Below are 24,703 nucleotides of genomic sequence, written 5' to 3'. Positions count from 1 at the left end.
ACAGGGATAGAGATAACAGAGTCAGAAAGACAATTCAAATGCAAATAGTAATTCCTTAGGGGGTGTATCTTCCCTAAGAGTAATGAGGTGGGGCCCCAGCTTTCCCTTCAGAACCAGACCTCAGAGCCTGGGGGAAAACAGTCAAATCAGAAAGTGAAGGGGCTACATCTCCTTACACCAGTCGGGAGCGACAGGCTGACAGGTGCCACCTGCTGGGCAGGTTAGGAAAAGCACCATGACTGGAGACCTCACAGGAAAGTCTGTCATTCTTCTAAGATACAACCTGAATATAAGCCCATTCTGAGACCTGAACCCATTCTGGTCTGGGAAAATCTGACTGGGGTAACCAAGGAAAATCTGTCTAGACAACAGAAAACTACAATCTATACTAGGAAAACCAAAGATATGGCCCAGTCAGAGGAACAAACTTACACCTAAATCACGATACAGTTGAGATATTATTTCACTTTAATGAAAAAAATCTATTAAAGATTTTCAAAGAAATATGCTAAATCAAACAGAAAACGAAATCAATGAGTTCAGGGAAGATATAACAAAAGAGATGAGGGCTATAAAAAAAAAACCACTGGGCAAACATAAGGTAGAAATTGAAAGTTTGAAAAAACAACTGGCAGAATCTATGGACTTGAAAGGCACAACACAAGAGATGAAAGACACAATGGAGACATACAACAGCAGATCTCAAGAAGCAGAAGAAAACACTCAGGAACTGGAGAGCAAGACACCTGAAATCCTACACACAAAAGAACAGATAGGGAAAGGAATGGAAAAATAAGAGCAATGTTTCAGGGAACTGAATGACAACATGAAGTGCATGAATGTATGTGTCATGGGTCCCAGAAGGAGAAGAGAAGGGAAAAGGGGCAGAAGCAATAATATAGGAAATAATCAATGAAAATTCCCCATTTCTTATGAAAGACATAAAATTACAGATCCAAGAAGCGCAGCATACCCCAAACAGAATAGATCTGAATAGAACTATGCCAAGACACTTAATAATCAGATTATCAAACATCAAAGACAGAGAATCCTGAAAGCAGCAAGAGAAAAGTGATCCATCACATACAAAGGAAGCGTGATAAGAGTATGTGCGGATTTCTCAATAGAAACTGTAGAGACAAGAAGGAAGTGGTGTTATATATTTAAGATGCTGAAAGAGAAAAACCACCAACCAAGAATTCCATATCCAGTAAAACTGTTCTTCAAATATGAGGGAAAATTTTAAATATTCACTGACAAACAGACAATGGGAGAGTTTGTGAACAAGATACCTGCCCTACAGGAAATACTAACGGGAGCACTACAGACAGACAGGAAAAGACAGGAGTGACAGGTTTGGAACACAATTTTGGGTTATGGTAGCACAGCAATGTAAGTACACTGAACAAAGATGACTGTATGGTTGAAAAAGGCAGGTTAGGAGAATGTGGGATACCAGAAGGAAAGAGGAAAGACAGAGACTCAGTGAAACCTAGAGTGCTCAACAATTGTGATAAAATGTACAAATACGTTTTTATATGAGGGAGAACAAATGAATGGCAACCTTACGAGGTGTTAAAAATAGGGTGGTATTAGGGGAAAAATACAATCAACGCAAACTAGAGACTCTAGTTAACAGAAACATTGTATTATGCTTCCTTTAATGTAACAAAGGCAATATACCAAAGCTAAATGCCTTTAAGAGGGGGACATAAGGGAGGGGTATGGGATTCTTGGCATTGGTGATGCTCTCTGACTCTTTTATTCTACTTTAGGTTAACTCTATCTTTCCTTTTGTTGCTTTCTTAGCTGTCATTTTTTTTTCTTTCTTTTTCTTTTTCTTTTGTCTTTCTATGTTCTTTGACTCTTCCTCCTTCTTTGTGGAAGAAATGGAGATGTCCTTATATAGAAAATGGTGATGGTGGTGAATACATACATATATGACTTTACAAGGAACCATCAATTGTTTACTTAGGATGGAAAGTATGGTGGGTGAACAAAACCATCTTTAAAAAAAAAGATTGATGAAGAAACCTTGAGGGCACTACATTGAGTGAAATAAGCCAGACACATAAGGACAAATATTGCAGGGTCTCACTGATATGAACTAATTATAATAGGTAAACTTAATAGACATGAAATATAAGTTACTAGGATATAGAATGAGGTTAAAGAATGGGGAGTAGTTGCTTATTATGAGCAGATTGTTCCACTAGGTTGAACTTAAGTGTTTAGAAATGGACAGAGGTAATGGTAGCATGTTATTGTCAGAATAACTAACAATGCTGAATGATAGGGGAAGCTCAGAGTCACGTATGTCACCAGAAGGAAAGTTGGGGGTTAAAAGATGGGAATGTATAAAACAGTGAATCTTGTGGTGGACAATGTCCATGATTAACTGTACAAATATTAGAAATCTCTTCCATGAACTAGAACAAATGTATGACACTGTAACTAGAAGTTAATAGGGATATACGGGGGAAAAATATGTATCTATTGCAAACTATGTACTAAAGTTAGTAGTATTTTAACATTCTTTCATCAATAGTAACATATGTACTATACCAATACTATAAGTCAATAATGGAGGGGGGGGTGGTTAGGGGTATGGGAGGATATGAGTTTTCTTTTTTTGTCTTTATTACTTTTTTGGAGTAATGAAAATGCTCTGAAAATTGATAAAAAAATGTGATGGATGTACAGCGGTATGATGGTACCATGGGCAATTGATTGTGCACTTTGGATCTTTGATAATTGTATGGTATGTGAACAATCTCAATAAAATTAAATTAAAAAAAATAAACTATAGAAAATTTAGAAAATATAAAAATCTATAAAAAATAAAATATTATCTCATCTAAAAAAAAAAAAAAACCATTTAAGAAGCACCTGGCCCCTTTTCTTTCATCAGATCTCCTGGGATTGAAGCCAGCTCCTAATAACGGGACCCATGGAAGTTTGAATCATCTCCTACGTACTAATACCTTCAGGCCAACCATGCCAGAGGAAGTGACCAGGCCCAATTATCCAGGGATTACATTCCTTCAGTCTGATTTTGATCTGGGCTGCATCTGTGATGATAAGGTGGAGACAAAGGTAGAAATAATCTTTGTGTTTATCATGGGGAAGCTTGTTGGGTGTAGAGTAGTGCTGTCCAATAGCTCTTTCTGTGATGATGAAAATGGTCCATCTCTGAGCTGTCCTAAGTGGCAGCCACTAGCCATGTGTGTCTTTTGAGCACTTGCGATGTGGCTAGTGTGACTGAGGAATTTTTCATTTTGTTTAGTTTAATTACTTTACGTTTAAGTTGAAAGGGCTCATGGCTGCCATATTGGAATATTGGATAGCACAGGAATTGACAATGAAGGGCAAAAGATAGAATTCATGATGCTATTCTCTGGAGTCAGAATTCCCAATGAAAGGATTTTCTTTTTTTTCAACCATGGATTGTGTGTGTATTTTTCAGGATCCTGAAAGGAAATAGATAGCTGGCCTGTGCAGTAGAGGTTTTTAAAGGGTTTTACAGGGCAGCTTCTATTATGTTTAGCGAGAGAGCACTATTTCCAAAGGCTCGGCAGGGTTGAAGGATGCCACGGGGGATGGTGATGTACCCTGGGGCTAGCAGGTTATCCCTCCTGGTCTGAAGGGTGAAGGGACGGAGCAGTTGCCACAACGTGGAAAGAGAGCAGTGTGGGAAGGAACTGTGGTATTTGGTAGAGGGGCACTGCTAATCCACTGCAGCCAGTCACGGAGGGAACTGCCTCTCCCTTTAGACTCCTGCGAGTGAAGCCCAACAGGAAGCGGAGGGCAGGCTTCCTCTTCGATGCAGTCCCTAGAGGGCAGCATTTCCGGGCAGAGGCCACAGTGAGGGAGACTGCAAAATGGATCTCAGGTGGAAATGGAGACTACCCAGCACACCATGTTTTGGTTGTTTTTGAATTCCAAACAGACTTCAAACGCTTTGCAATAGCTTGCTTATTGAAATATATTGATCAAAGACCTGTAGAGTTGCCAGTCAGCACTTCTGATAAATAGGAAGTAACCCGTGTTACCCCACTGAGTTGATGTGATTCCAGTCTAAAGCAGGGAAATCTGATGTTTCTGTCTGTATGGTATTATTATGGGTAGATGTGTGATTTTTCTGTCAGACCTCAGAACAATTGAAAATTGTCCTATTCCATCCCCCACCCCCCCTTTCTCCTTCCATTTACTACCTTCCAGGATTCCTAAGGGGTCTAGGAGTCAGTTTGGGGGGGCTCACCACTGGAGAAATTCAGTTTGCACTTTGTCCTTCCCTGTTTTTGTTCCCCTTCTTCCTTTTTTCTTCTGACAGGAACAAGGAGTCTAATTTCTATAAGACAGGTCATTTGAAAAGGTCATCCTTTGAAAAGGATCCCAGATAGAGTTTTAGAGGAATCTGTTAGTTGTACACTGTTTTTGGAATTACCTTCCTTCTGGAGATCAAGAAATTTTGGGCTATCTTCTCCCTAAACCATTTTAGAGAAATTCTGGATTGCCTTTACTTTGTTTATGGGTTTCTCCAAAATGACCTTACTTTTCTTGAAAAACCTTTTTCAGGCATTCTGAAAAGGTATAGAGTCTAATAAAATGAATATCTCTGTGCATACATTGTAAGAAAGCAAACATTACAAATTTAGTTGAAGCTCCATGTGTATCCCCCACTCTATCCCCTCTCCTTTCTACCTCAGGTAACTAGTATCTTGAATATATGTGTCTCTATATGTTTACTCCGTAGCATGTATCTCTTAAATAATATCTTCAGTAATTTTTAGTATAGTTTCCTTAAATAATACATAGTATAATTTTGCATACTGTAAATTTTTATATAAATGCTATTATACTATATGAATTCTATAATTTTCCTCATCTTTTTGAGATTTGTGCATGTTAATACATGAAATTTGAATTCTTTTTTACTGCTAATAGTATTTAATTGTATAACTATACCATAATCTCATTCATTTTCCTATTTGAGAACATTTGGTCTTTTCTGACATTATCCCTTACAAAAAGTGCTGCAATAGACGTTATTACAAATGTTTTATTGTACACATATGTTAGAGTAGCCTCAAGATAGGTAGTGAGGGGTAGTGTTGCTGAGTCACTACTTTTCAGCTTTGGAAAAAGTGATTTCATAAACCAGTATAGGAATCACTTAAGTGGACCTGGGATTAATCTGAAAAAATTGAGGTGCGTTTCTAATATATTATCTTTCAAAATAATCATCATTATCAAGATGGGAAGTTTGTACCATGATTACCCACAATTTTAAGAAAAGGAAACAGAATTGTGAAGAGATTCAAGAAGGTGCACATGGCTTTAGTACTACTAGGAAGTGGAACCTAAAATGTTCGTTTGAGGTAAAATAATAATTCCTCAATGAGGCTTATGCTTAGTGATGGAGCTTAGGATCCCCTTTTAACTTGAGTCAAGGTGCAAAGTAGAGAGAAGAGTACAGGAAAGACAGAACATTTCTGATATGCTTTTTTTTTTTTTTTTCCTTTTCTGTTTTTCACACATGAAGAACAAATTGGATGGACTCAACAAATGCCTTCCTCTAAAAGGGTGTACAGAAGGTAAGGGGTTTATGCAAAGGATAGTTTTCAAAAACTGAAGAAAATTCTTACCTTATGGAGTCGGCACAATATATTTTAAAATTATAATTTAGATTGCAAAGTGATTTTTATATCTGGCCGGCTGCTGGTTTATTATATTCCAAAAAGGTAGCTGTATAATAGAAAAATTCAGTTCACTTTATCCCTCCAATAGCTTTTAAACCCTCTGAAAAACAGACATGCATTCTGTATCTAATGGGTCCTAAGTTACGGTGGTGATGGGAATTCTTATAAAGAAATTGTGGTCACAGTTATAAATGATAACAGCTGGTAGCTGTACTGAAGTTCACCTTTCTAGAAAGTCAGTGTGTATGCTGTGGTGGGAGAGATACACAGAAGGAACTGAATGAGAACTCTCTCTTGACAAGAACCCCAACTTGTTCTCCTCTTATTTTATATGCAATGATAGCAATCATGTATTAGTTAACTTTGCAAGGTTATGCTATGGTGGGTGATTGGGAGGGAGAGCCCCAAATCCCAGCAATTTGTACCAAGAAATCGGATGTATTTCTTGCTTGCTGTAGGCCCAGTGTGGCCCTGCCCATGTACACTGTTTATTCTGGAGTCCAGGATGCAGGAACAGACCCTATCCAGGACATGCCTTTTTCCTGGCAGAGGGCAAAGAGGAATGGAAATGCCATGCAATGGGCTTAGTCCCTCTGCTTTATAGTAAAGCATGTGTCACTTCCATTCACAGTTCCCTGGCCAAATCCGAGCACAGGGTGCTGGTGGGACAGAGAAGTATAGTCTCCCCACAGGGATGCTGTCCTGTAATTGGTGGCCGTCAGTGGCAGTCGGTGGGCATTTATGGTCTTACAAGAAGGGCAGTGAATAACTGGGAACCACACTAGCCCTATTTTCTGAATTTGAAATTCTGGAAAATTGGAAGAAAATAGGAGAGGGAAAGACCCATACAAATTACTACGGTAGATGGGATAGCATGTTGTAACAGCAAGGGGGAATGACTAAAAATTTATTAAAAAGATGATAGAATTCAAACACAGCAGTCCCAAGTCATGTTGTAAAGATCGCACAGTCAAATCCTCCTGAAAGCATCACTTTTGTGCACAGGATTGTAATTAATATTGGTAATGTCAGTATAGTTTTGTAATAAAGCAAAAAAAAAAAAATTGTATTAAATCTCTGTTTATGAGGGCAAGGGGTTGTTTAGAGAGATTCTCCTCAAATGGCTAAAATAAAGTAGTTTCATGCTTAAAATGGTAAGCATTGAGCTACCCAGAAATAAATTATTCCCAGAATTGTAATTAATTATATTATTTTGTGTCATCTTTTTAAAAATTATACATTAACCTCATACTGTTGTATCTCCCCAACTTTGCAAAGTAATGACTGGGAATGTTCTTTCTTCTTACTGACTTTATTAGCTTACATATGGTTTTGTTTATCATGTTTATCATACACATGGTTTACAATCTGATTAAGTAGAAGCTGAGGAAGGCAGTATAAGATCTTATTTACTTGACTTATATTCCCTCTTTTCAAAGATCTTCATCTGCCTCCTCCTTCCCTTTCCTGGATCACCACCCTTCCCCCTTCTGCTTTGATCATAGAACACACAGACCCTTTGGTATACAATTGAATGAACACAGCTTTGAAGATAGGGCTTAGTTGGTGGAAGAGTACACAAATCCTTCGCAAACTCTACCAGTGATGTGAAATGCTTGACACCTAGCTCCTATGGAATCATAGTGTCATAATATCATAGTGTCATAATCATCATAGTATCATAATAATTAGAAAAATTGGAACATTGCCAGGACCAGTGGGTTGGTGGCTCATGATTCAAATATTCAGTCATCAAGGCAGAGAAATAGTAATGAGATGTTTCTCTTCCAAAAGTTACCAGTGAAATCATTAGTTGTAATAGCATTTATTGAACTCCCAGGCTTTTGCTGATTTAAGTTCTGACTATTCATGGTAGTAAAACATTTCTGTCTGGTAAAAAAGAATTCCTGCATTTAATTTGGTTATTTCCCTTGTAACATTCATATGCAACTGTTTGAATGTCATAGGCCATCAAAATCACTGATACGTCTGTAGAAAAGAGATGTGCAAAAGCTGTATATTCCATGTGGCAAACAACCTGAGGAATATTTTAGGAAATAAGAGAGAGGTATAGTAAATTAATCTTAGGCAATGTTTTCCTATAAAGTCCATTGCTAAAATGAAGAGGAAGAAAATATAATTTTTAAACAGTGTTCTAAACTGCTTGCTAAAATATGTTTAGATAGATGGTGGATTGTAGATTTTAATTGCATGACTGTTGTTTCTGGCTTATATGTCTCTAAGGTAATGGCAAACTTTACTGAAACATTAAAAACTCATTGAGACATTGAATTGATCAATGAACAAATGAATGGATGGAATGGAAATTATTAAATCTCTCATAACAAAGCAATTTAAGCATTTTAGCCAGATACAATTTTTCCTATAAAAGTAATCCACCATTTATTTTCATCTTGGTCTTCTGTTGAAATATATTATTACAAGAAATGTTTTAAATTGTCTTAGGTAGCAGTATTATCTTGGTAAAAAATGAATTAAAAATTATGTTAACACTTATATATGTTTGGTCCATTGTCACACACAATGAGATGTAAATTTGGACAGAAAAATGCCTTCAACATTGGAAATTCCTGTTACCTTTAAAGCAAAGTCCTGAATATAGCTAGAGAGATAATCTCCAAGGTTCTTCTCAATTCTGAAATGTTTTTCACTTTTGTTATTTCGCCACAGATGCTAGCTGTGCTAAAGAAAGGAGATGCACCCCTGTGTCTGTGTGGATTAATGCGCACGTGTGTGCATGTTTTGGGGAAGACTTGGAAGAAATCAATACATAGTACAATTGTATATGACTATAGTAGGATTTAAGATGAATTTGATGGAATAGAGAAACTGAATTTTAATAGCCTTTGTCTACCAATATTCTTTGCTGATATTGAAGTAGAGCATATGTTCTTTACTAAAATCTTACTTTGCCTCTCAACACTGTAATGTCACAGTGAGGCTTGGGGAGGGTAAGTTAGAGATACAGAGCTTAATATAAAGAGCTGAGCTGAGATTTGACTGCCGGTCTCTTTGACTCTAAAGCCATGTGCCCTCCTCCAAAAATGCTACTGTTCCTAAGGGTTGGAACAAAGAACATGCCCAAAGAGAACCTCGGTGCATGTCAGGGTTTGGAAGTTGTTTTTGCAGTACTCGATGCCTTGAGACATGCCACTGTCCTCATTAGCTTCTCAGCAGGCATGACTCGGGGAGAACTCGTGCCCAGGCCAGTCAGACCCTCATTCCAATCTGCCCTCCATTGGTGTATCCCAGCAGTCAGCATCCAACTGTAGCACGCCCAAAAGAATAAGGAGCAGAATAATGGACCAGGAGGCTGGAGGCAGAGATTTTGGGTGCTGCTCTACAGCTGAATAATCTTGTACAAATCTTAAACCTCAGTTCCTTCATCAGTATAATGGAAATGATACTGATATCTGCCCAGTCTATCTCTGAGGGTTACATTAGGCAGATCATATATAGAAAATCGGAGAGCCATAAAGAATCGTATTTTTAAAAAAAGCAGTTATTCTTTTATTCAGCTGAGTTTTACTGAGTACTTATTATATTCAAGGCACTGTTATAGATAGGTTAGATACAACAGTGAACAAGGCAGATATGATCCCTGCTATCATAAAGTTATTATTTAGCCCATTAAGGAATTATAGTGTTTTAATGATTGAGGAAAGAAAGCATAGAGTCATCTAATCTAATCCCAGAAGGAACTGAAATGGCAGTGAATGGCAAAGTAGGGGAATGGATGCAGGAAAAGGAACTATCTTGGATAGAAATTTTGTGGTAAAATTTAAGAGCACCTCATTGTGGGAATGAAGGTTTAAAAAAAATAGAGATTTTTATGTGGCTCTGAAGTCAGACAGCCAATCTGTGGGAATATGAATCAGGAAGCCAAGGAGGGGAAAGAAACACAAACTCAAATCTGGATGACCAAATTTTGGAAGACTTTAAAAAAGAATGAGTACTGGGGAAGTCCATACCACTTAAAAAGATTTGCCTCTCGGTGTTTTGCCAAATGTGGTATCTGGAGGAGAACCTAGGCCTATAACAAAAGTGCCAGAGACACTATTGTAAACAGGGGACCAGGATGTGGAATGAAGGCTCTGTCTGGAATTCCATGGAGTAAGAACCCAGCCTGAGAAGATACGAGACCATCCTAGACCCACATCAAGAAATCATGACAAATAGGTTTCAAAAGCAGAGGCTCTCCAAGGCTGCTGGTCTTGAAACAGAGCTCAAGCATATCTTCAGAGACTGAGATTCAAGTAGAACCTTAGCTAAGCAGAAGTGCAGATGGTGGGCTGCCCAAGATGTCACAGAGTAGCAGAGTCAGGCTTTGACTGAGCACCTGTGATTCTTTGACACTCTGATATGCTGAAAAAATCAAATAGAAATCTTGATTCTGGACCCTAAAGTTTGTGTTTCTGGCTGCAAAGATGACTTCCCCTTTTCCTTCAATGAAGCTATTATGCTTCAGAAAGACCCAAGTGGATTCTTTCATCAGTAGGGGACCTTGGTTGGATTTTAGGAGGCTGTGAAAGCCACTACATTTTTCTTTGTGCCAATTATGTCCAGTAACAACTGAGCAATGATCAGTTAGAAAACTATATACTCGTGGTCCAGCTGTGTGCCAAGTGGAAGCTAAGAGGTCCAAATTTCTGAGGAAATCTGAGTGTATAAATGCAGAAGAGACGAGTGAGCAAAGATGGAGAAGCTTAATTGGGGAAATCTTTCAGGAGAAAGAGAATCTTAAGATGTCTCTTCTCACTTCTTTCCCTTTCTCCTTTTCTATTCCTGACTTCTCTTCCAGGTAAGCTGAATTATGTGACCATACTATTTGTCATCTCCTCTTGAGAGTGAGAAGGGTCATGCTAACAATTCTGCCAGGTCAACAGACATAAACCGGGATGTAGGGTCCCTCTGACTTAACTTCATATGCTCCGTAAGGACTGTACTGGTGCCATCTCACCTCCATCAGCAGCATTAGGCATTGTCTGTGTTCCCATCACTATTGATATTGCTGATACAGTAATTCCTATTGCATCTTAGTTTATTTGTGCCACATTAGTCTTTCCTACTGAACTGTGAGGTCTTTGAGGATAAGAGCTCTATTTTAATTGTCTTTTCACAGTATCTTCAGACTATAGTCCAAAGCCTGGCATAAGGAAGGTACTCAGTAAGTGTTGGATGAGTGGGGGAATGCATTAGTGATTAAATTTGAAAGGAGACAGGTGATAGGATTGGTAGAGAAGACTGAAGAGGGTATTCCTGGTAAAGATAAAGGGAATAACAGATATAAAAACATAAATTTTCCAATCACGATGATGAGCAGAATGTTGCCCATTAATCAGCTTTCATGGAATGGGCTGTTGTGCTGAGGAATGAGAAGGACTGCAGGAGGGACCAGAGTTGGTAAAGCCTATAAATGGTCCAACGCTGCTGTTTGGTGGCTGCTCTAAGGAGGGGTGTTGCTTGGAGAAATACAGCTGCCATCTTGTTCCTTTGACTGATGGAATAGATTGGATGCTAGGTTTGTGTCTGAGTTTGGAGGAATGTGTTTGGTAAGCAATGAAATTTGTGTGGTAAAAAGAGAATAGCTTCTCAAAGAGTCTTGATACTTCTGCTTCTAGCTGAAACCAGGAAATTCAGAGGCAGCAAAAATGAAAACAAGGAAAGCATTAATGGAAATTTTGAGCCTAGAAAAGGTTTGGTTTAAGTTTTGACAGAAAGTCTGGGTTGGTTAACTGTCCTCAAGTACTAATGTCATGATTTGCTGGCTTTTTTTGGGGTGGGAGTGGGGTTGTTGATGTCCATCTATGTTTTATTTATATAATATTATCATATTATGTTCTAATTCTTAGGGGTGGGTTCCCAAATTTGAAAGCTTAACCAAGGCTTCTACATTTACTGCAATGTTGAAGAAGCCAAAATACCCAGAGCAGGCTTGTGATGTAACAGCATGGGCCCTTTTGCCTCAAATCAGCAGTTCTACTTGGGAGAGTCTTCCGAAGTATTCTATAAAAGTGTTTTCTCAATAACTTGCATAGAATGGTACCACTTTAATTAAAGCAACATGTATACATAATTTAAGAAGTGATCGCCAGAACTGCCTTTCTCTAATAGAAACAAATAAAAAATATTTTGATTATCATTTAGGGAATTGTGACTTCCTAAGCTCCAATCTCTAAATATTTTGGTCTTTCAGACCACAATTTCCAAGATCTCTGATAATTCTCACTTTAGCCTATCCAAAATGTGCAGAGCAAGCTCCAGGCATTTATTCTGGCTGTGAACTGAAGGTTTGCATGCTAAGTTCACATCTCTTCTTCCTCAAAGAATAAGGTCTCAGACCTTTTTTCCTAAGAGGAGGGCTTTTCCTTGGGGGTCTGAATCTGCATTCTGGGTCTTAACTGAGTTCTTCAGTAACCGATGACCTTTCTACTTGTGTATTTAAAGGACCCTTCTTGAATGCCCACTTATTTTATCTATACATGTTCCTTTAAATCCTTTTACCTAAGTTTTCCTCCCGGTGGCAAAGCTGCTTACTTTAAATGCTCGTTACTTACTCACTTTTTTGACTCAAATAATGTATATTTGAGTTGCAGTTTGCAAATAATAATCAAAGAAGGCTTCCTCTTAATTAAATCACTGGTTAATTTGATGAGCCTCTTCAGGGGTCAAATAAATTTTACAAAAATTCGATGCTGTTGAATTTCTATTCAGCTGAGTCATTTCAAAATTTACTATATAATGTTTCCTTCCATGTATTTTAAATTTTTACAACACAAAAGCATTAATATAAATATGGCATTTACGTTACAGTTTTGATAACTCTAAACTTGACCCATGCTCAGGTGATCAGATAAACCACAAAAGGGACAGGACAACTAATTTGTTTAAGGGGAAGGCACTACATCATTAATAAATAAAGCAAGCAAAATTTGGACAACTGACTCTCTTCCAGAATTTCTTTAATAGTCAAGGTAAAGTTTAATATGTATTTAATACAGTTTATTTTTTCTTTCCTAGAGAGACACCTCCTCTATGGACGACCTGCAGTGCTTTATCGAACTAGATATGATATCTTATATCACACTGATTTTGAAAGTGGCTATAGTGAAGTATTCCTAATGCCACTCTGGACATCATACACTGTTTCCAAACAGGTTGTTGAGAAAATTGGGTCTAATCTTCTTTTCATCTTAATCCTTGCATAAATACAATGGTTTCTTGATTAATATAATATTTCTTAGGAAAAAACTTAATTTTTCTTGACAAGAGAAATTCTGTGTTGGATCCATTAAGATTCTTTGAACTCGGCTTTATTCAATGTTCGAATAACTCCATGATACTGAAGGAAGCATATTAATTCTTTTAGTTTCTTTTACACTGCTTAAAGTCACTGGCTAATAGTTGCAGAAGTCCCCAAGATTTGTTTGCTTGCCTTTCAATGAAGGCTTTATGTTGGAGTCTAGTTTTGACAAAGATGAGATAGGTTACATCAGGTATCGTAAAATTGGCATTTGAGGGATATTTTAAATTTCTGAATACAAATGAAGAGGATATTTCAACTGCCCCAAACTGAGCTTTTTGCTCATTTGTACTGTGTGATCCCATGTATGCATTTGCGTGTGCATGTGCGCACACACAGTCTTTATAGGGGAAACGCCTACATTATTCCTTCAGGTATTCACTTCAAACTGTGTTCCATTGAGAGCTACTCATTATTTCAACAATGGGATTTCTGCTCTATATTCTGCATTCTATATTGTTTTAAGACTTTGATAAAATGGCTCTGCTGCTAAAAAAAAAAACACAAAAGTTTGAAAATTACTGGCTTATCGTATTTAAGACTGAGGATGTTTTTTATGGAGTCAGAGATGAGCTTACTAAAAGCTCAAGGCTTTTGATTTGGGCTGCTCATAAGAGAGCAGTATTATCTCAGTGTGTCCTACTGGTTTGACCTGCCTTTGAGCTGCCATTGCTGAGCGCCTTTTCCTCCCCACGCAGGCCGAAGTCTCGGGCATTCCTGAACACCTCACCTGCTGTGTCCGACCTGACGTCCGTGTGTCTCCACTTTTCAGTCAGAGCTGTCTGGCCTACAAAAACGACAAGCAGATGTCCTATGGATTCCTCTTTCCTCCTTGTAAGTTAGAGAGTATCAGGGTCTGATGACACTGGAAGCATGCTGTTTTTGTGGAGCCTGAAGCATATAACTTGGCAGATGGGATTTCGGTAGCTCGGGATATCTTCAGGAGGGGACCCTCGAGAGATTACAGGCCTAAACATATTGGAATCCTTCCAAAATCAGCCCCCAAAGAGACCAACTTTCAAAAGCCCTGTTTTCCAGGGCGAAACTTCAATGTCCCCCTCACCTCATTAATGAAAATCTGAAAGTGAAATAATGAATCATTAAGATATTAGTCCTTTAAATAGCACTGTAGAGGTAATCATTCAGAAATAGGCAGAGTCCTTTAATTGTCTCTCATTATCCTGATGACCATTTTAAAGTTTAAATTGCTTGACTGGAGGCAGTGAATTCTTATACATAATACTCAGTAGACTCAAACTAGATAGGAAGAAAAAGCATTGTAAAAAATTTTTGAGAGAGCTATTAAGACAGAGATTGAGCGGGGTCAGTGGGGGGAGGAGAAAATGCTGTTAAAGGAAGTAATGAGTTGGAATAAAAGAGTAGATCCATTCACTTCATGCTGTTTGAACCATTTTGGACTGTTTCTTGTATACTGGTGTAGATTTTGATGCGTGATGTTCACTATTTGTTTTCCTAATGCTTAGATCTGAGCTCTTCACCAGAAGCTAAATATGACGCATTCCTTATAACCAACATGGTTCCAATGTATCCTGCATTCAAACGTAAGTCCAATATTTACCTTAGTATGCTGTTATTTATGAAAACAAATACTTCTAAATTTACCTCTTACCTTTTCTGATTCTATATTACTTTTAATAATAAAACCTTTCATGTGTTTAGAGTTTATAGTTTTTTGAAGACCTTTTATATAAATTTTCTACTGTTGATCCAAAGTATGAGTCTGTGAGTGGGGCAGGCAGGTAGTTTATCCTTTGTTTATCATTAGGAAACTGAAGTCTCAAGAGGTCATAAATGGCAGAAACTGAACTAAACCAAGTTTGTGTTTTCCTTCTAATCTGCTCTTCTATTTCTATGCTCATTATTGTGATGGTCAAAAGGGTCTTCTCTGTATTTTGGAAGCCAACTGACATTTAACAATATTTATATTTATTGCACATTACAGTAATAAATATGTTTATTAAATATAAACAATATTTATATTTATTTATTGCACATTACAGTAAGAGCCATTAGCACCTCTTTCCTTGGGGGTGATGATGTATTCTGAATGTTGACCGTGAAACCCAGCAAGAGCCTCAAGAGTCTTCTGAATCACCAGAGTGTTAGATGGCTTAGGGCGTGCAAATTACAGTCTTAATTTCTCTGAACAGTTGTAATTTCTTTGTATTGTGACACAAATATTCGTGAATGACAGTGATACTGTGAATGGCTAGGCACAATGGGTCCCCACCCTACCATGGAGCCATTCACTCTATGATGACAGAAATGCCTTTTAACTTCTCATTTGTAAAAGTAAGAGGTTTGATTGCAAGGCTGCTAAGGTTTATAAGGATCAGTGGTTTAATTGTCCAATAGACCAAACAATTCATTTTTTAAAATCTGATAACAGAGTTCCTTCACCTATCCATCCTTTCATCCATCCATGTATTCAAAGAGAGAGAAGACATTGGGAATAGCTTTTACTTCCATTTAGTTATTTTTTTAGGGAGCAGAGCCATATGCTAGTGGGAAAGAGGGTAGACTTTATTCCTTTTCTTAATGCCACTTGGTAAAGGAGGGTTGGGCCATGTTATAGGGCTCTCGGGGCTGATATATAACCTCAAATAGAGACTAGCTATTGTAGAGAGTCACCTCACAGTGGCAGGCCTCCCATCTTGACATTGGCGAAATGGCCCACAAGTTTTTACAGAAATAATGTTTATTTGATGACCTAGTTATTAAATAAAGCCTTATTCAAAGGTAGAACCCATTGCTTATGAGTGAAAATTTAAATTATGCTCTTAAAAGGAGGTTCCTTAGTTTGTTCTTGGAACCAATTGGGAAACATTTTGGAAATCCTTGTAGATACAATTATCACAATATTACATGGAATACAGCTTCATTTAATTCCACAAGCCAGGGTTTAACTGGATTTCTTTCTTCTTTATTGATGTGTTTTGACCAAGCAGTAACAGAGGCACCACCCCGAGGCTGCCGTGGCAGCAGGCCTTTCACAGATGCTTGCTGTTCTTTCCCAGGGGAATGGCTTCTTCACATGCCACATTTCTGCGGGTTTGGCCTTTTGACTGTTCTCATTGTAATTTCTTTCCCTCTCTGCCTCTCCATTTTTTTTATGCTCAATTTAACATTTGAACGCCTCTCCCACTATCCTCCTCCTTTCTTTCCTGAAAATAATTATCTAAGGGATTTTGGCTTTGATGGGCTGCTCTGTCATTCTCATTCAGAGTCGAGCATCTGAAGGTACAAAGAGCAGGTGAAGCACTATGAGAAAAACGGCCAAGTACTTTTTAATAAGTAGAAGTAAGACGTAATATCAGCCTGAAATGCACAATCCCCACATAGTATTGAATGTGTGGGTTGAACCTAACATTTCAAAACTAACTCATTGTTTATCTTTTCTGTCCTATTTTATTATTCCATTATTTTGCCTGTTTTCTTCTTTTCCTTTTCTGCTCCTCTCGTACCCCTCTGATTGACCATAATATAAATTGGAATTAGTGTGGACAAAGAGAAGTATGCTCTGAGGAGGTGACATTTGAGCTGAGAAATGAATAATGGGGAGAAGTCAGACATGCACAGATTAGGGAATGAGTTTTCCAGACCAAAGGAAAAGCAAATGCAAAAGTTTGAGCTGAAACAACTTTGGCAAGGTTGAGGGACAGGGAGAAAGCTGTGTAGCTCGAGAATGAGGAGTAAGGGAGAAATCAGTAGAAAGTAAAGTCATGGAGGTAGGCCCTGTGGTAGTGGGGAGTTGAGATTTTATTCTAATTACAATGATAAATCACCTGGAGCATTAGAAATGGATGTGTGTAGGGGAGTGATATGATCTGATTTATGGCGCAAAAGGATCCATCTGGCTACTGTATGAAGAATGGGCTATAGGGCAGGAAGACTTTTTCAGAGAGAGCCCAAGAAGGAGCCATTTCAAAGAGAGGAAGTTCAGTGAAGAAAGGATGGTAACTTAGAAAAGGAGGAAGCCATGAACATGGTGAGAAGGGTCAGATTTGGGACTGTTGGGATGAATTTTGGAGGTAGCCCTGATAGCACTTGTTCACATAGATATGAAGTCAGGAGAGAAGAAGGGATGACTTCTAGAATTTTGGCTGGAATATCAGGGTGAAAGTGAGTGTAGTCAACTGTGAAGGAGAAGCCTAGGGCTGGAGCTGCATTGGGAAGAAAAATCAGAAATTCTGTTCAGTTAATTTTCATTTGACGTGGCTCTCAAGTAGCCAAGGAGATTATGACATGGGTGGTTGGTTGGCATGTGTGGAGCTCTGTGGAAGGGTCACAGATAGAGACATAGCATGTGGATAAGATCATGAAGGATGAGAAGGTAGGTCCAGGCCTTTTTTTTTTTTTTTCAATCCTCAGAAGTACCATACTTCCTGTTTTGCACATACTATCCCCTCTGCCTGGAATGTTCTGTCTGCAGCTCTTTCAGTTACTCATATTTCAGATCTCGGCTCAGTAACCACTTCATCTGGGAATGCTTCCTTGACTTTCTGGACTAGGATAAACCCCCTCTCCTTCACTGTCGCATAGCTTTGTATCTTTCCCTTTGCTAGCTCATAAAGACACACATACGGATAGTTTAAAGATAGATTTTTCTCCTGAAACACAGTAGCTCTTCCATCTGTTGGCTTGTGACATGTAGCTTACAGAACACCTACTAGAGAGGATTTGGTCAAAGGAAGGAGTTTTGTTCATGAAAAATTGATTTGGTCTCTATATAGGTATCTGGAATTATTTCCAAAGGGTATTGGTGAAGAAATATGCTTTGGAAAGAAATGGAGTTAATGTGATAAGTGGACCAATTTTTGACTACGACTACGATGGCTTACATGACACACAGGAAAAAATCAAACAGTAAGTTTTTCATTCCCATTCAGGGTGAGTTTTCAAATTTCAAGATCTCACTCAAAGCTCTTCCTCAAATATTCATATGCTAAGGAAGGGCTGATACCCTTTAAATCTTTTGTTCCGAGAATTTCCTTTGAGTTCTTCAGTTCTTTTAAACCTTTCATCCAGACATGCAGTTGGTGGTTGGAATGGAATTGAGTTTGTGGTAACTGACTGCATTTTTCCAAATCTGTGAAAAAAGTATGTATCAAAAGTTTAAAAATTCATTTGTTCTTCAACCACTCTTCAGTGGAAAGATAATAATTTCTACTTATCCCCATTTTGGGGGGGAGAGAGAATTTTGGAAACCCTTGGATATTCTGAGACAATACATCTCAATAGGAAATTGCATGTGGATGTTGAGTGAATCCAATAGACAACAAATGTGGAGCATCTGCTATGTCTCTATCCCTATTGAGGATACAGAAGGTAAGACATACTCTGTGCTCATAAAGAACTCATGGTCTAATGGAGAAGGCAAGAAGATACAAACACTCCAAATTCTGAATATGTCTTCATTTAATTTTATACATGTATGAAACAGAGTAGCACAAAATATGAAAGGGTTTGTGATTTATAAATAATTAGAACAGATTACTACTTAGCTGTAGCAAACAATTAGCAAAATAGAAGTTAATATTTCACTTGCTTTCTAGTTATTCATAAGAGCAGTTTGATCTAATTATGCATTTTATTTCTGATCACTATTATAGTTTTGAGCGCATATTAAGTTATTAGGATAAGTTATTGATCAGGATATTTGGAAAACAAAATTAATAGACAATCATTAAGGAATTGTGAATTTCTATACTTCTCTCTACTGGAAAAGACTTTTTATATTTCTATGCTTATCATTACCATTCACCCTTAGGATTTCCTTTGGTAAGTCAGTTTTCTATATACTGAGTTCAGCGTCTTATTGTGGCTTAAAAAACTATTCTCCCGTCTTCAATGTCTTCTGCCTCTGATCCATTTTATACAATTCTGTGAAAGTTGTCTTCCTACAACATGGATCTAATAATCACATTCCCTAGCACAAAAACCTTCAATGGACTGTTACAGCCTAAACAACAATGCCCAAACTCTATACCCTGGCACTTAGAATCTTCCATAATTTGGCTTTTATTGCTTCTCCCAGCCTTATGTAGTTTTATTTTTTTTTTTGTTGATGTTGTTGTTTTTGCAGTTTTCCTGAGATATATTCACACACCATACAATCCATTCAAAGTATAAAATCAGTGGCTCACAGTATCATCATATAGTTGTGCATTCATCACCACAATTTTAGAACATTTTCATTACCCTCCCTTCCTAAAAAAAAAACCCCAAACATCCCATACCTCATAGCCCCCATTTTTGACCCCTAGCACTGATGTAGTACATTTGTTACTGTTGATGAAAGAATATTAAAATATTACTGTTAGCTATAGTCCCTAGTTTGCAATAGGTGCATTTTTCCCCATATACCAATCTATTAACTCCTTGTAATAGTGACATACGTTTGTTTTAGTTCATTAAAGAACTTTTTAATATTTGTACTGTAATCACAGTCATCATCCACCACAGGTTCACTGTTATACAGTCCCATATTTTAACCTCTAGCTTTCCTTCTAGTGACATACATGACTCTAAACTTCCCCATTCAACCACAATCACACATATATTTCAGTGTTGTTCATTGCACTCACCATAGTGTGCTACCACAGCCTTATGTTTTTGCTGCATTGATCTACTCACCATTTCCAGCATCCAAGTCTTGGTTCAAGCTGCTTTCTCTGCCTGGAATACCTTTCTCGGTCTGCCAGGTTGAGGGGGAGGGGCTACCAGGCAGAGAAAACATCATATTCAAAGATACAGAGGCAGGCTAGCACCTAGAAGTGAGAGATGACCCAACTGAGTAGAAGTTAATTGTCATGACTTAGGCAATACTGATTGATCACATTTTCTTTTTCTGTAATTTTATTTTACTTTCCTGTTCCAGGTATGTGGAAGGCACTTCTATTCCCATTCCCACTCACTACTACAGCATCATCACCAGCTGCCTGGATTTCACGCAGCCTGCCGACAAGTGTGATGGTCCCCTCTCTGTCTCCTCGTTCATCCTTCCCCACCGACCTGACAATGAGGAGAGCTGCAATGTGAGTTCATAAAGTCCTTTTGCTTCTGCTTACAGAATTCACCTTTGCTTCTGAGCTTATACTCTCATGGTTAAACTGGAACACACTTTTAAAACAGAGCTTTGGTTAACATTTAGGAAATTTGTATTTTAATATCTTTTTATTTTGCAAAGCAAGGGTTTGGTGTGTGTGGGTGTTATGAAAAAAAAAATCCAAGCATGTAATTTTTAGCTTTGTAAAAGGTATATATACTTTGAAAAGGAAAGTAGAAAGTAGCAACATTTTGATAATGAACTCCCATGAACCTAGCTTTAATATTATTGTATGTTCTCTACTTTTGTGGATATTTGAAAATTTCAGTAATAGAAATCTTCTGTAAAAGACACACAGGAATATATACCTTACAAGCAAGGTTTTCTTTAGCTACTAGTTATGAGGACAGATGTAACAGTCACTCCATTCTCAAGTAGCAGTTAACTCCCAATTATTTCAACTTGGTGACAGCTGGAAGATGGGCTGTTGCGGTTTGCTAATGCTGCTGTCATGCAAAATACCAGAAATACCAAAATCCCAGTGGATTTTACAAAGGAGGTTTATTTGGTTACAAATTTACAGTCTGAAGGCCATGAAAATGTCCAAATTAAAGCATCAACACAAGTACACCTTCACCAAAGGAAGGCCGATGGCATCCAGAAAACCTGTTAGCTGGGAAGGCATGTGGCTGGCATCTGCTGATCCCGGGCTGTGTTCCAGCTCTTCTTTCAGCTCCTTTGCATTCTTCAAAATGTTGCTCTTGGGGCGTTTTGTCCTCTTTTAGCTTCTCTGGAGCAAACTCCGGGCTAGCATCTCCAAATCATCAGCAAAAGTCTGCTTTCAATGGCTGTCTCCAAAATGTTGCTCTCAGCTGCTCTGAGGTCCTTCTGTTTGCAAGCTCTTTCATAGGACTCCAGTGATTAAATCAAGATATGGTGGGGTTCATATCTCTATGGAAATAATTCAATCAAACGTTTCACCCACAGTTGATTGGGCTGGAATACTTTGAGTCACATCTCCATGGAAACACTCAATCAACACTAATACGTCTGCCCTCACAAGATTGCATCAAAGAACATGGCACTTTGGGGGACATAATACATCCACACCAGCACAGTGGTGTATGATGAAAAAGTCCCAGTCAAGAAGCCGGGACTCATGCTGTGTACCCCTGGCCCTGTACTAATTCTGCCCTCAGGGACAAATCCCATCACCTCTCTAGATGTCTGTGAGGTGCTGGAAAGCCCATGCTCCAAGGCAATTTTAGGCTCTGCTTTTAGGGAGATAAATTTGAATTGGAGGAGGGCAAGCATGTACTCAAAGGGCTTGACAAGACCCATGGGAGTTAAGTAACAGAACTCGAAATGGGGTTGTGGTCTTGGGCATTTAAAAATGGGTATAATATTGCTGCCTTCCTTACCCCAAGGATCAATAGGATCTTATAAATGACTGGATGGGAGATGTAGGAGTGGGGAAGTGCAAGTCAGAGACAAGCTATCATTGTCTTAATGTCCTGACCTTCTCAGTCTTGCTTGTTTGTAACCACAGAAGAGCTAATGCTACACTAGGGGAATGTGTCATGACATCCTTTCTTCATGTTTCAGTTTTACTAAAACTTGTTGTAGGGAGGTAAACTTTTTGCATAAAGACTAAACACACATACAGTTGGTTTTTTTTTTTTTTTTTTTTTTTTGGTATTTGCAGTAGTTATCTTCTATAGAGTTGCTGCTAACACTGAATTAGCAAATATTAAACCACTGCTTCTGGGGAAAATACACTTTGGTTTCTGTGAGGCTCTGGTTACAATTTCGTCAACCATTCGATATGTAACCTTGTTTTATGCGTTTCTGTTTAAAGACACACACACCCACATATATATATCACTTCCCAAGTAAACAAATAGGAAGACATATTTTTCCTACATTATTATGATCCTAGCTGACCATCATATAAATCAGGAAAAACCTTTTTCACCCTGTGTTCATACATTCAAATGACTGTATTTACAAAGGCATAAGTGGACTGGCTATAGAAATATCAAATGAGCTGAATATGAAAATTCTCCCAATATAGAGCTTCATGCTTACTTTGCTTATTCTGAGGGGGTCCTGACCCGTAGAGACCTCCTACTTTGTTAATTATATGGTCACATTGAAGGTTGGTCAGTACCGTTGTGGGTAGAGTTATATTTAGGTTTGTCCTTGCCTATGAATTGCAGAGATCTTGGTTAAGTTGGGATAGGAGGGTGGGGTGTGGAGGGTTAAAATCCTTACTTCCCCAGCCTGCAAAGCAATGTCTTCCTATTTCTTCAATTTGCCTGGGATGCCCAGGAATCAGTTTCCTGAACCAACACCCTCCTGGTACATATTTAGCACTGGCACAAGCTGCAGTAGCTCCCTGTCCAGGTCTGTGTGGGTTAGAGCTTTCCGAGAAAACCCATTGCAGGTTCTTGGGCTTTGATGGGTAGTTCACTGAGGCCACTAGTGGTAAAGAGTTGGGTGAGAGCATGTCTGTGTATTCTAAGTGTTGGGACATGCATTCCCTCTTAAATTTGTAGAAAGACTCTTGGGAGCCATTGAAATTCTGGAGGCATTTAGGGATGAAATTATTTGTAAAAGCTCTCCTTCCCAGTTCCTACTAATGAATGGAGTATTTCCCCATAATTCACAGGTCCTCAGATCTCTTTCCCTCAACTTCCCTCAAAAGTGAAAGAAGATATTTTTAAGATGCAAAGAACAGCTTTGCCTGGATTAATTTTTAGTTCCAAGTTAGACATGAAAAGAATTGTTCACTGCGGGACATCTGAAGGACTTTCATCAGGAATTTGTATCAATGAGGTAGTTCTTGGCAAGCAGCTAAGACAGAGAGCTCCTTCTTTCCCTCCTTCCTCACCTTTTACCTCAGTTCCCAAAGCAAGCATTATCCTTGAATTCTGGTGAGGAAACTGGAGCTTAGAGAGATCAGGTAGCTTGACCAAGGTCTCATAGCCACAATTCCACCTCAAGCCCACCTGTATCAACTGAGCTCCTTCTGGTCCAACTCATTATTCAAAACTCAAGCCATTCCAGTATAAAAGATGATGCCATTGATGCTGCAGGTTCTTTGGAAAGACTAGGACTGCACACACACAGTCTTGTACATCAGGTGCAAGCTCTTTACTTTCCTTGGGAGGCAGAAGAACATTCCAAATCACTTGTGTTCTGTGCTGCAATGTTGCAATTTGACAGCTGGACAAGAAATCACTGAATTCTCCAGAGCCTTTGGTTTTTCCTAATTTTGATTCATATTCTGAGAACCTATTGAGTCAATACCCTCTCACACAACGTCTTGTTTATGTGGCACAGCTGATTGCAGTTGGAAATGTTTATAGTCAAAAGCAGGTATTTGTGGCACATTACCAACAAGAATACAGTTGAGTATCAGGGAGGCCAGGAGGGAATAACAGGTACTGATCGGCCCTTGGGCAGGAGCACGTAGAGGGCAACTGTGGACTTGGAGCAAACTGACTATTTGGAGAACTTCCTCTGGAAAATTCTGACCCTGAACGTCTTCTCTTTCCATTGCAGAGCTCAGAGGATGAGTCGAAATGGGTAGAAGAACTCATAAAAATGCACACAGCTCGGGTGCGGGACATTGAACTAATCACCAGTCTGGATTTCTTCCGAAAGACCAGCCGCAGTTATTCAGAGATTCTGTCACTAAAGACCTACCTGCATACGTATGAAAGCGAGATTTAACTTTCTGATCATCTGTAGTGCAGTCTTATCAAGTGGTGTATATTTTTGTATTGTTTTTGTATTTATTAATTTGAAACCAGGACATTAAAAAAAGTTAGTATTTTAATCCTGTACCAAATCTGACATATTATGCCTGAACGACTCCACTGTTTTTCTCTAATGCTTGATTTAGATAGTGTCGTGTTCTGAGTAGAGCTTGTAATACATACTGCAGCTTGCGTTTTTAGTGGAGGCTTCTAAATGGTGTTGCAGTTTTGAGATGTGCATTGAGGAAATACTAATTTTCCAATGGACAGTTGCCACATTTAGTTCTGTACTGTCTCAAAATACTGATTTTGTAAAGTTGCATTCATTTACTATTAACTATGACAGACATATTTAAGCTTTATAGACCAATCTTAAATATAATAAATCACACATTCAGTTTTTTTCCTTGTCTTATTTGGCCTTTATCTCACTTATAAATTAGAGCATTTGTTTCAACTGTATTCATGCAGTAAAGAGCACATTTCCTGGACTGGGCCCTCTTCCTATTTGGATGTAGTTCATGTGGCCAAAGGGGCATCCAGGATGTTCAACTACAGTGGCCTGAATGAAATGGTTTAGGTACGCATCTATAGGAAACCAGAAGGCAAGGAGAAAGAGGGAACAGAAGAACTCCTGAAGATCTTTTTATGTTTCTTCAAAAAATATTTTGAAGTTTGGAAGAGTAGACTCTTGATCAACTTGGTTCAAAACTCTTAGTATTAGACTCAGCTGAGACTGTGTTAAGTATATATTCTTTACAGGTGTCTACATAAGAACCATGGAAGAGATGAAGAGAAATAAGGCCGTGGGAGGGGATACAGACATTAAAAAGGTAATTACCCA

At 38.4% G+C, this 24,703-nt stretch overlaps 1 protein-coding gene across 4 annotated transcripts in view; it reads left to right on the top strand.

Moving 5' to 3' along the window:
- The window catches only part of ENPP2 (ectonucleotide pyrophosphatase/phosphodiesterase 2), a 100,376-nt gene extending 76,115 nt beyond the window's left edge, over window positions 1-24,261 (top strand). Inside the window, exons 18-26 of one of the 4 annotated variants that reach the window (XM_037802795.1) lie at window positions 2,912-3,096; window positions 5,546-5,597; window positions 11,345-11,419; window positions 12,744-12,880; window positions 13,725-13,860; window positions 14,511-14,588; window positions 17,781-17,913; window positions 19,928-20,084; window positions 23,663-24,261. In XM_037802795.1, the coding sequence (XP_037658723.1) occupies window positions 2,912-3,096; window positions 5,546-5,597; window positions 11,345-11,419; window positions 12,744-12,880; window positions 13,725-13,860; window positions 14,511-14,588; window positions 17,781-17,913; window positions 19,928-20,084; window positions 23,663-23,833 (1,124 nt within the window). In that variant the 3' untranslated portion in view covers window positions 23,834-24,261. The remainder of the gene's footprint in view (window positions 1-2,911; window positions 3,097-5,545; window positions 5,598-11,344; window positions 11,420-12,743; window positions 12,881-13,724; window positions 13,861-14,510; window positions 14,589-17,780; window positions 17,914-19,927; window positions 20,085-23,662) is intronic. The other 3 variants (XM_037802796.1, XM_037802798.1, XM_037802797.1) reach the window with 3 other exon arrangements.
- The last annotated feature ends 442 nt before the right edge of the window (window positions 24,262-24,703 follow it).

Source organism: Choloepus didactylus, chromosome 14 (genome assembly GCF_015220235.1).
Source record: "Choloepus didactylus isolate mChoDid1 chromosome 14, mChoDid1.pri, whole genome shotgun sequence".
NCBI lineage: Eukaryota > Metazoa > Chordata > Mammalia > Pilosa > Megalonychidae > Choloepus > Choloepus didactylus.
The sequence above is the reverse complement of the archived record's forward strand: the minus strand, read 5'-3'. Positions and strand labels throughout refer to the sequence as shown.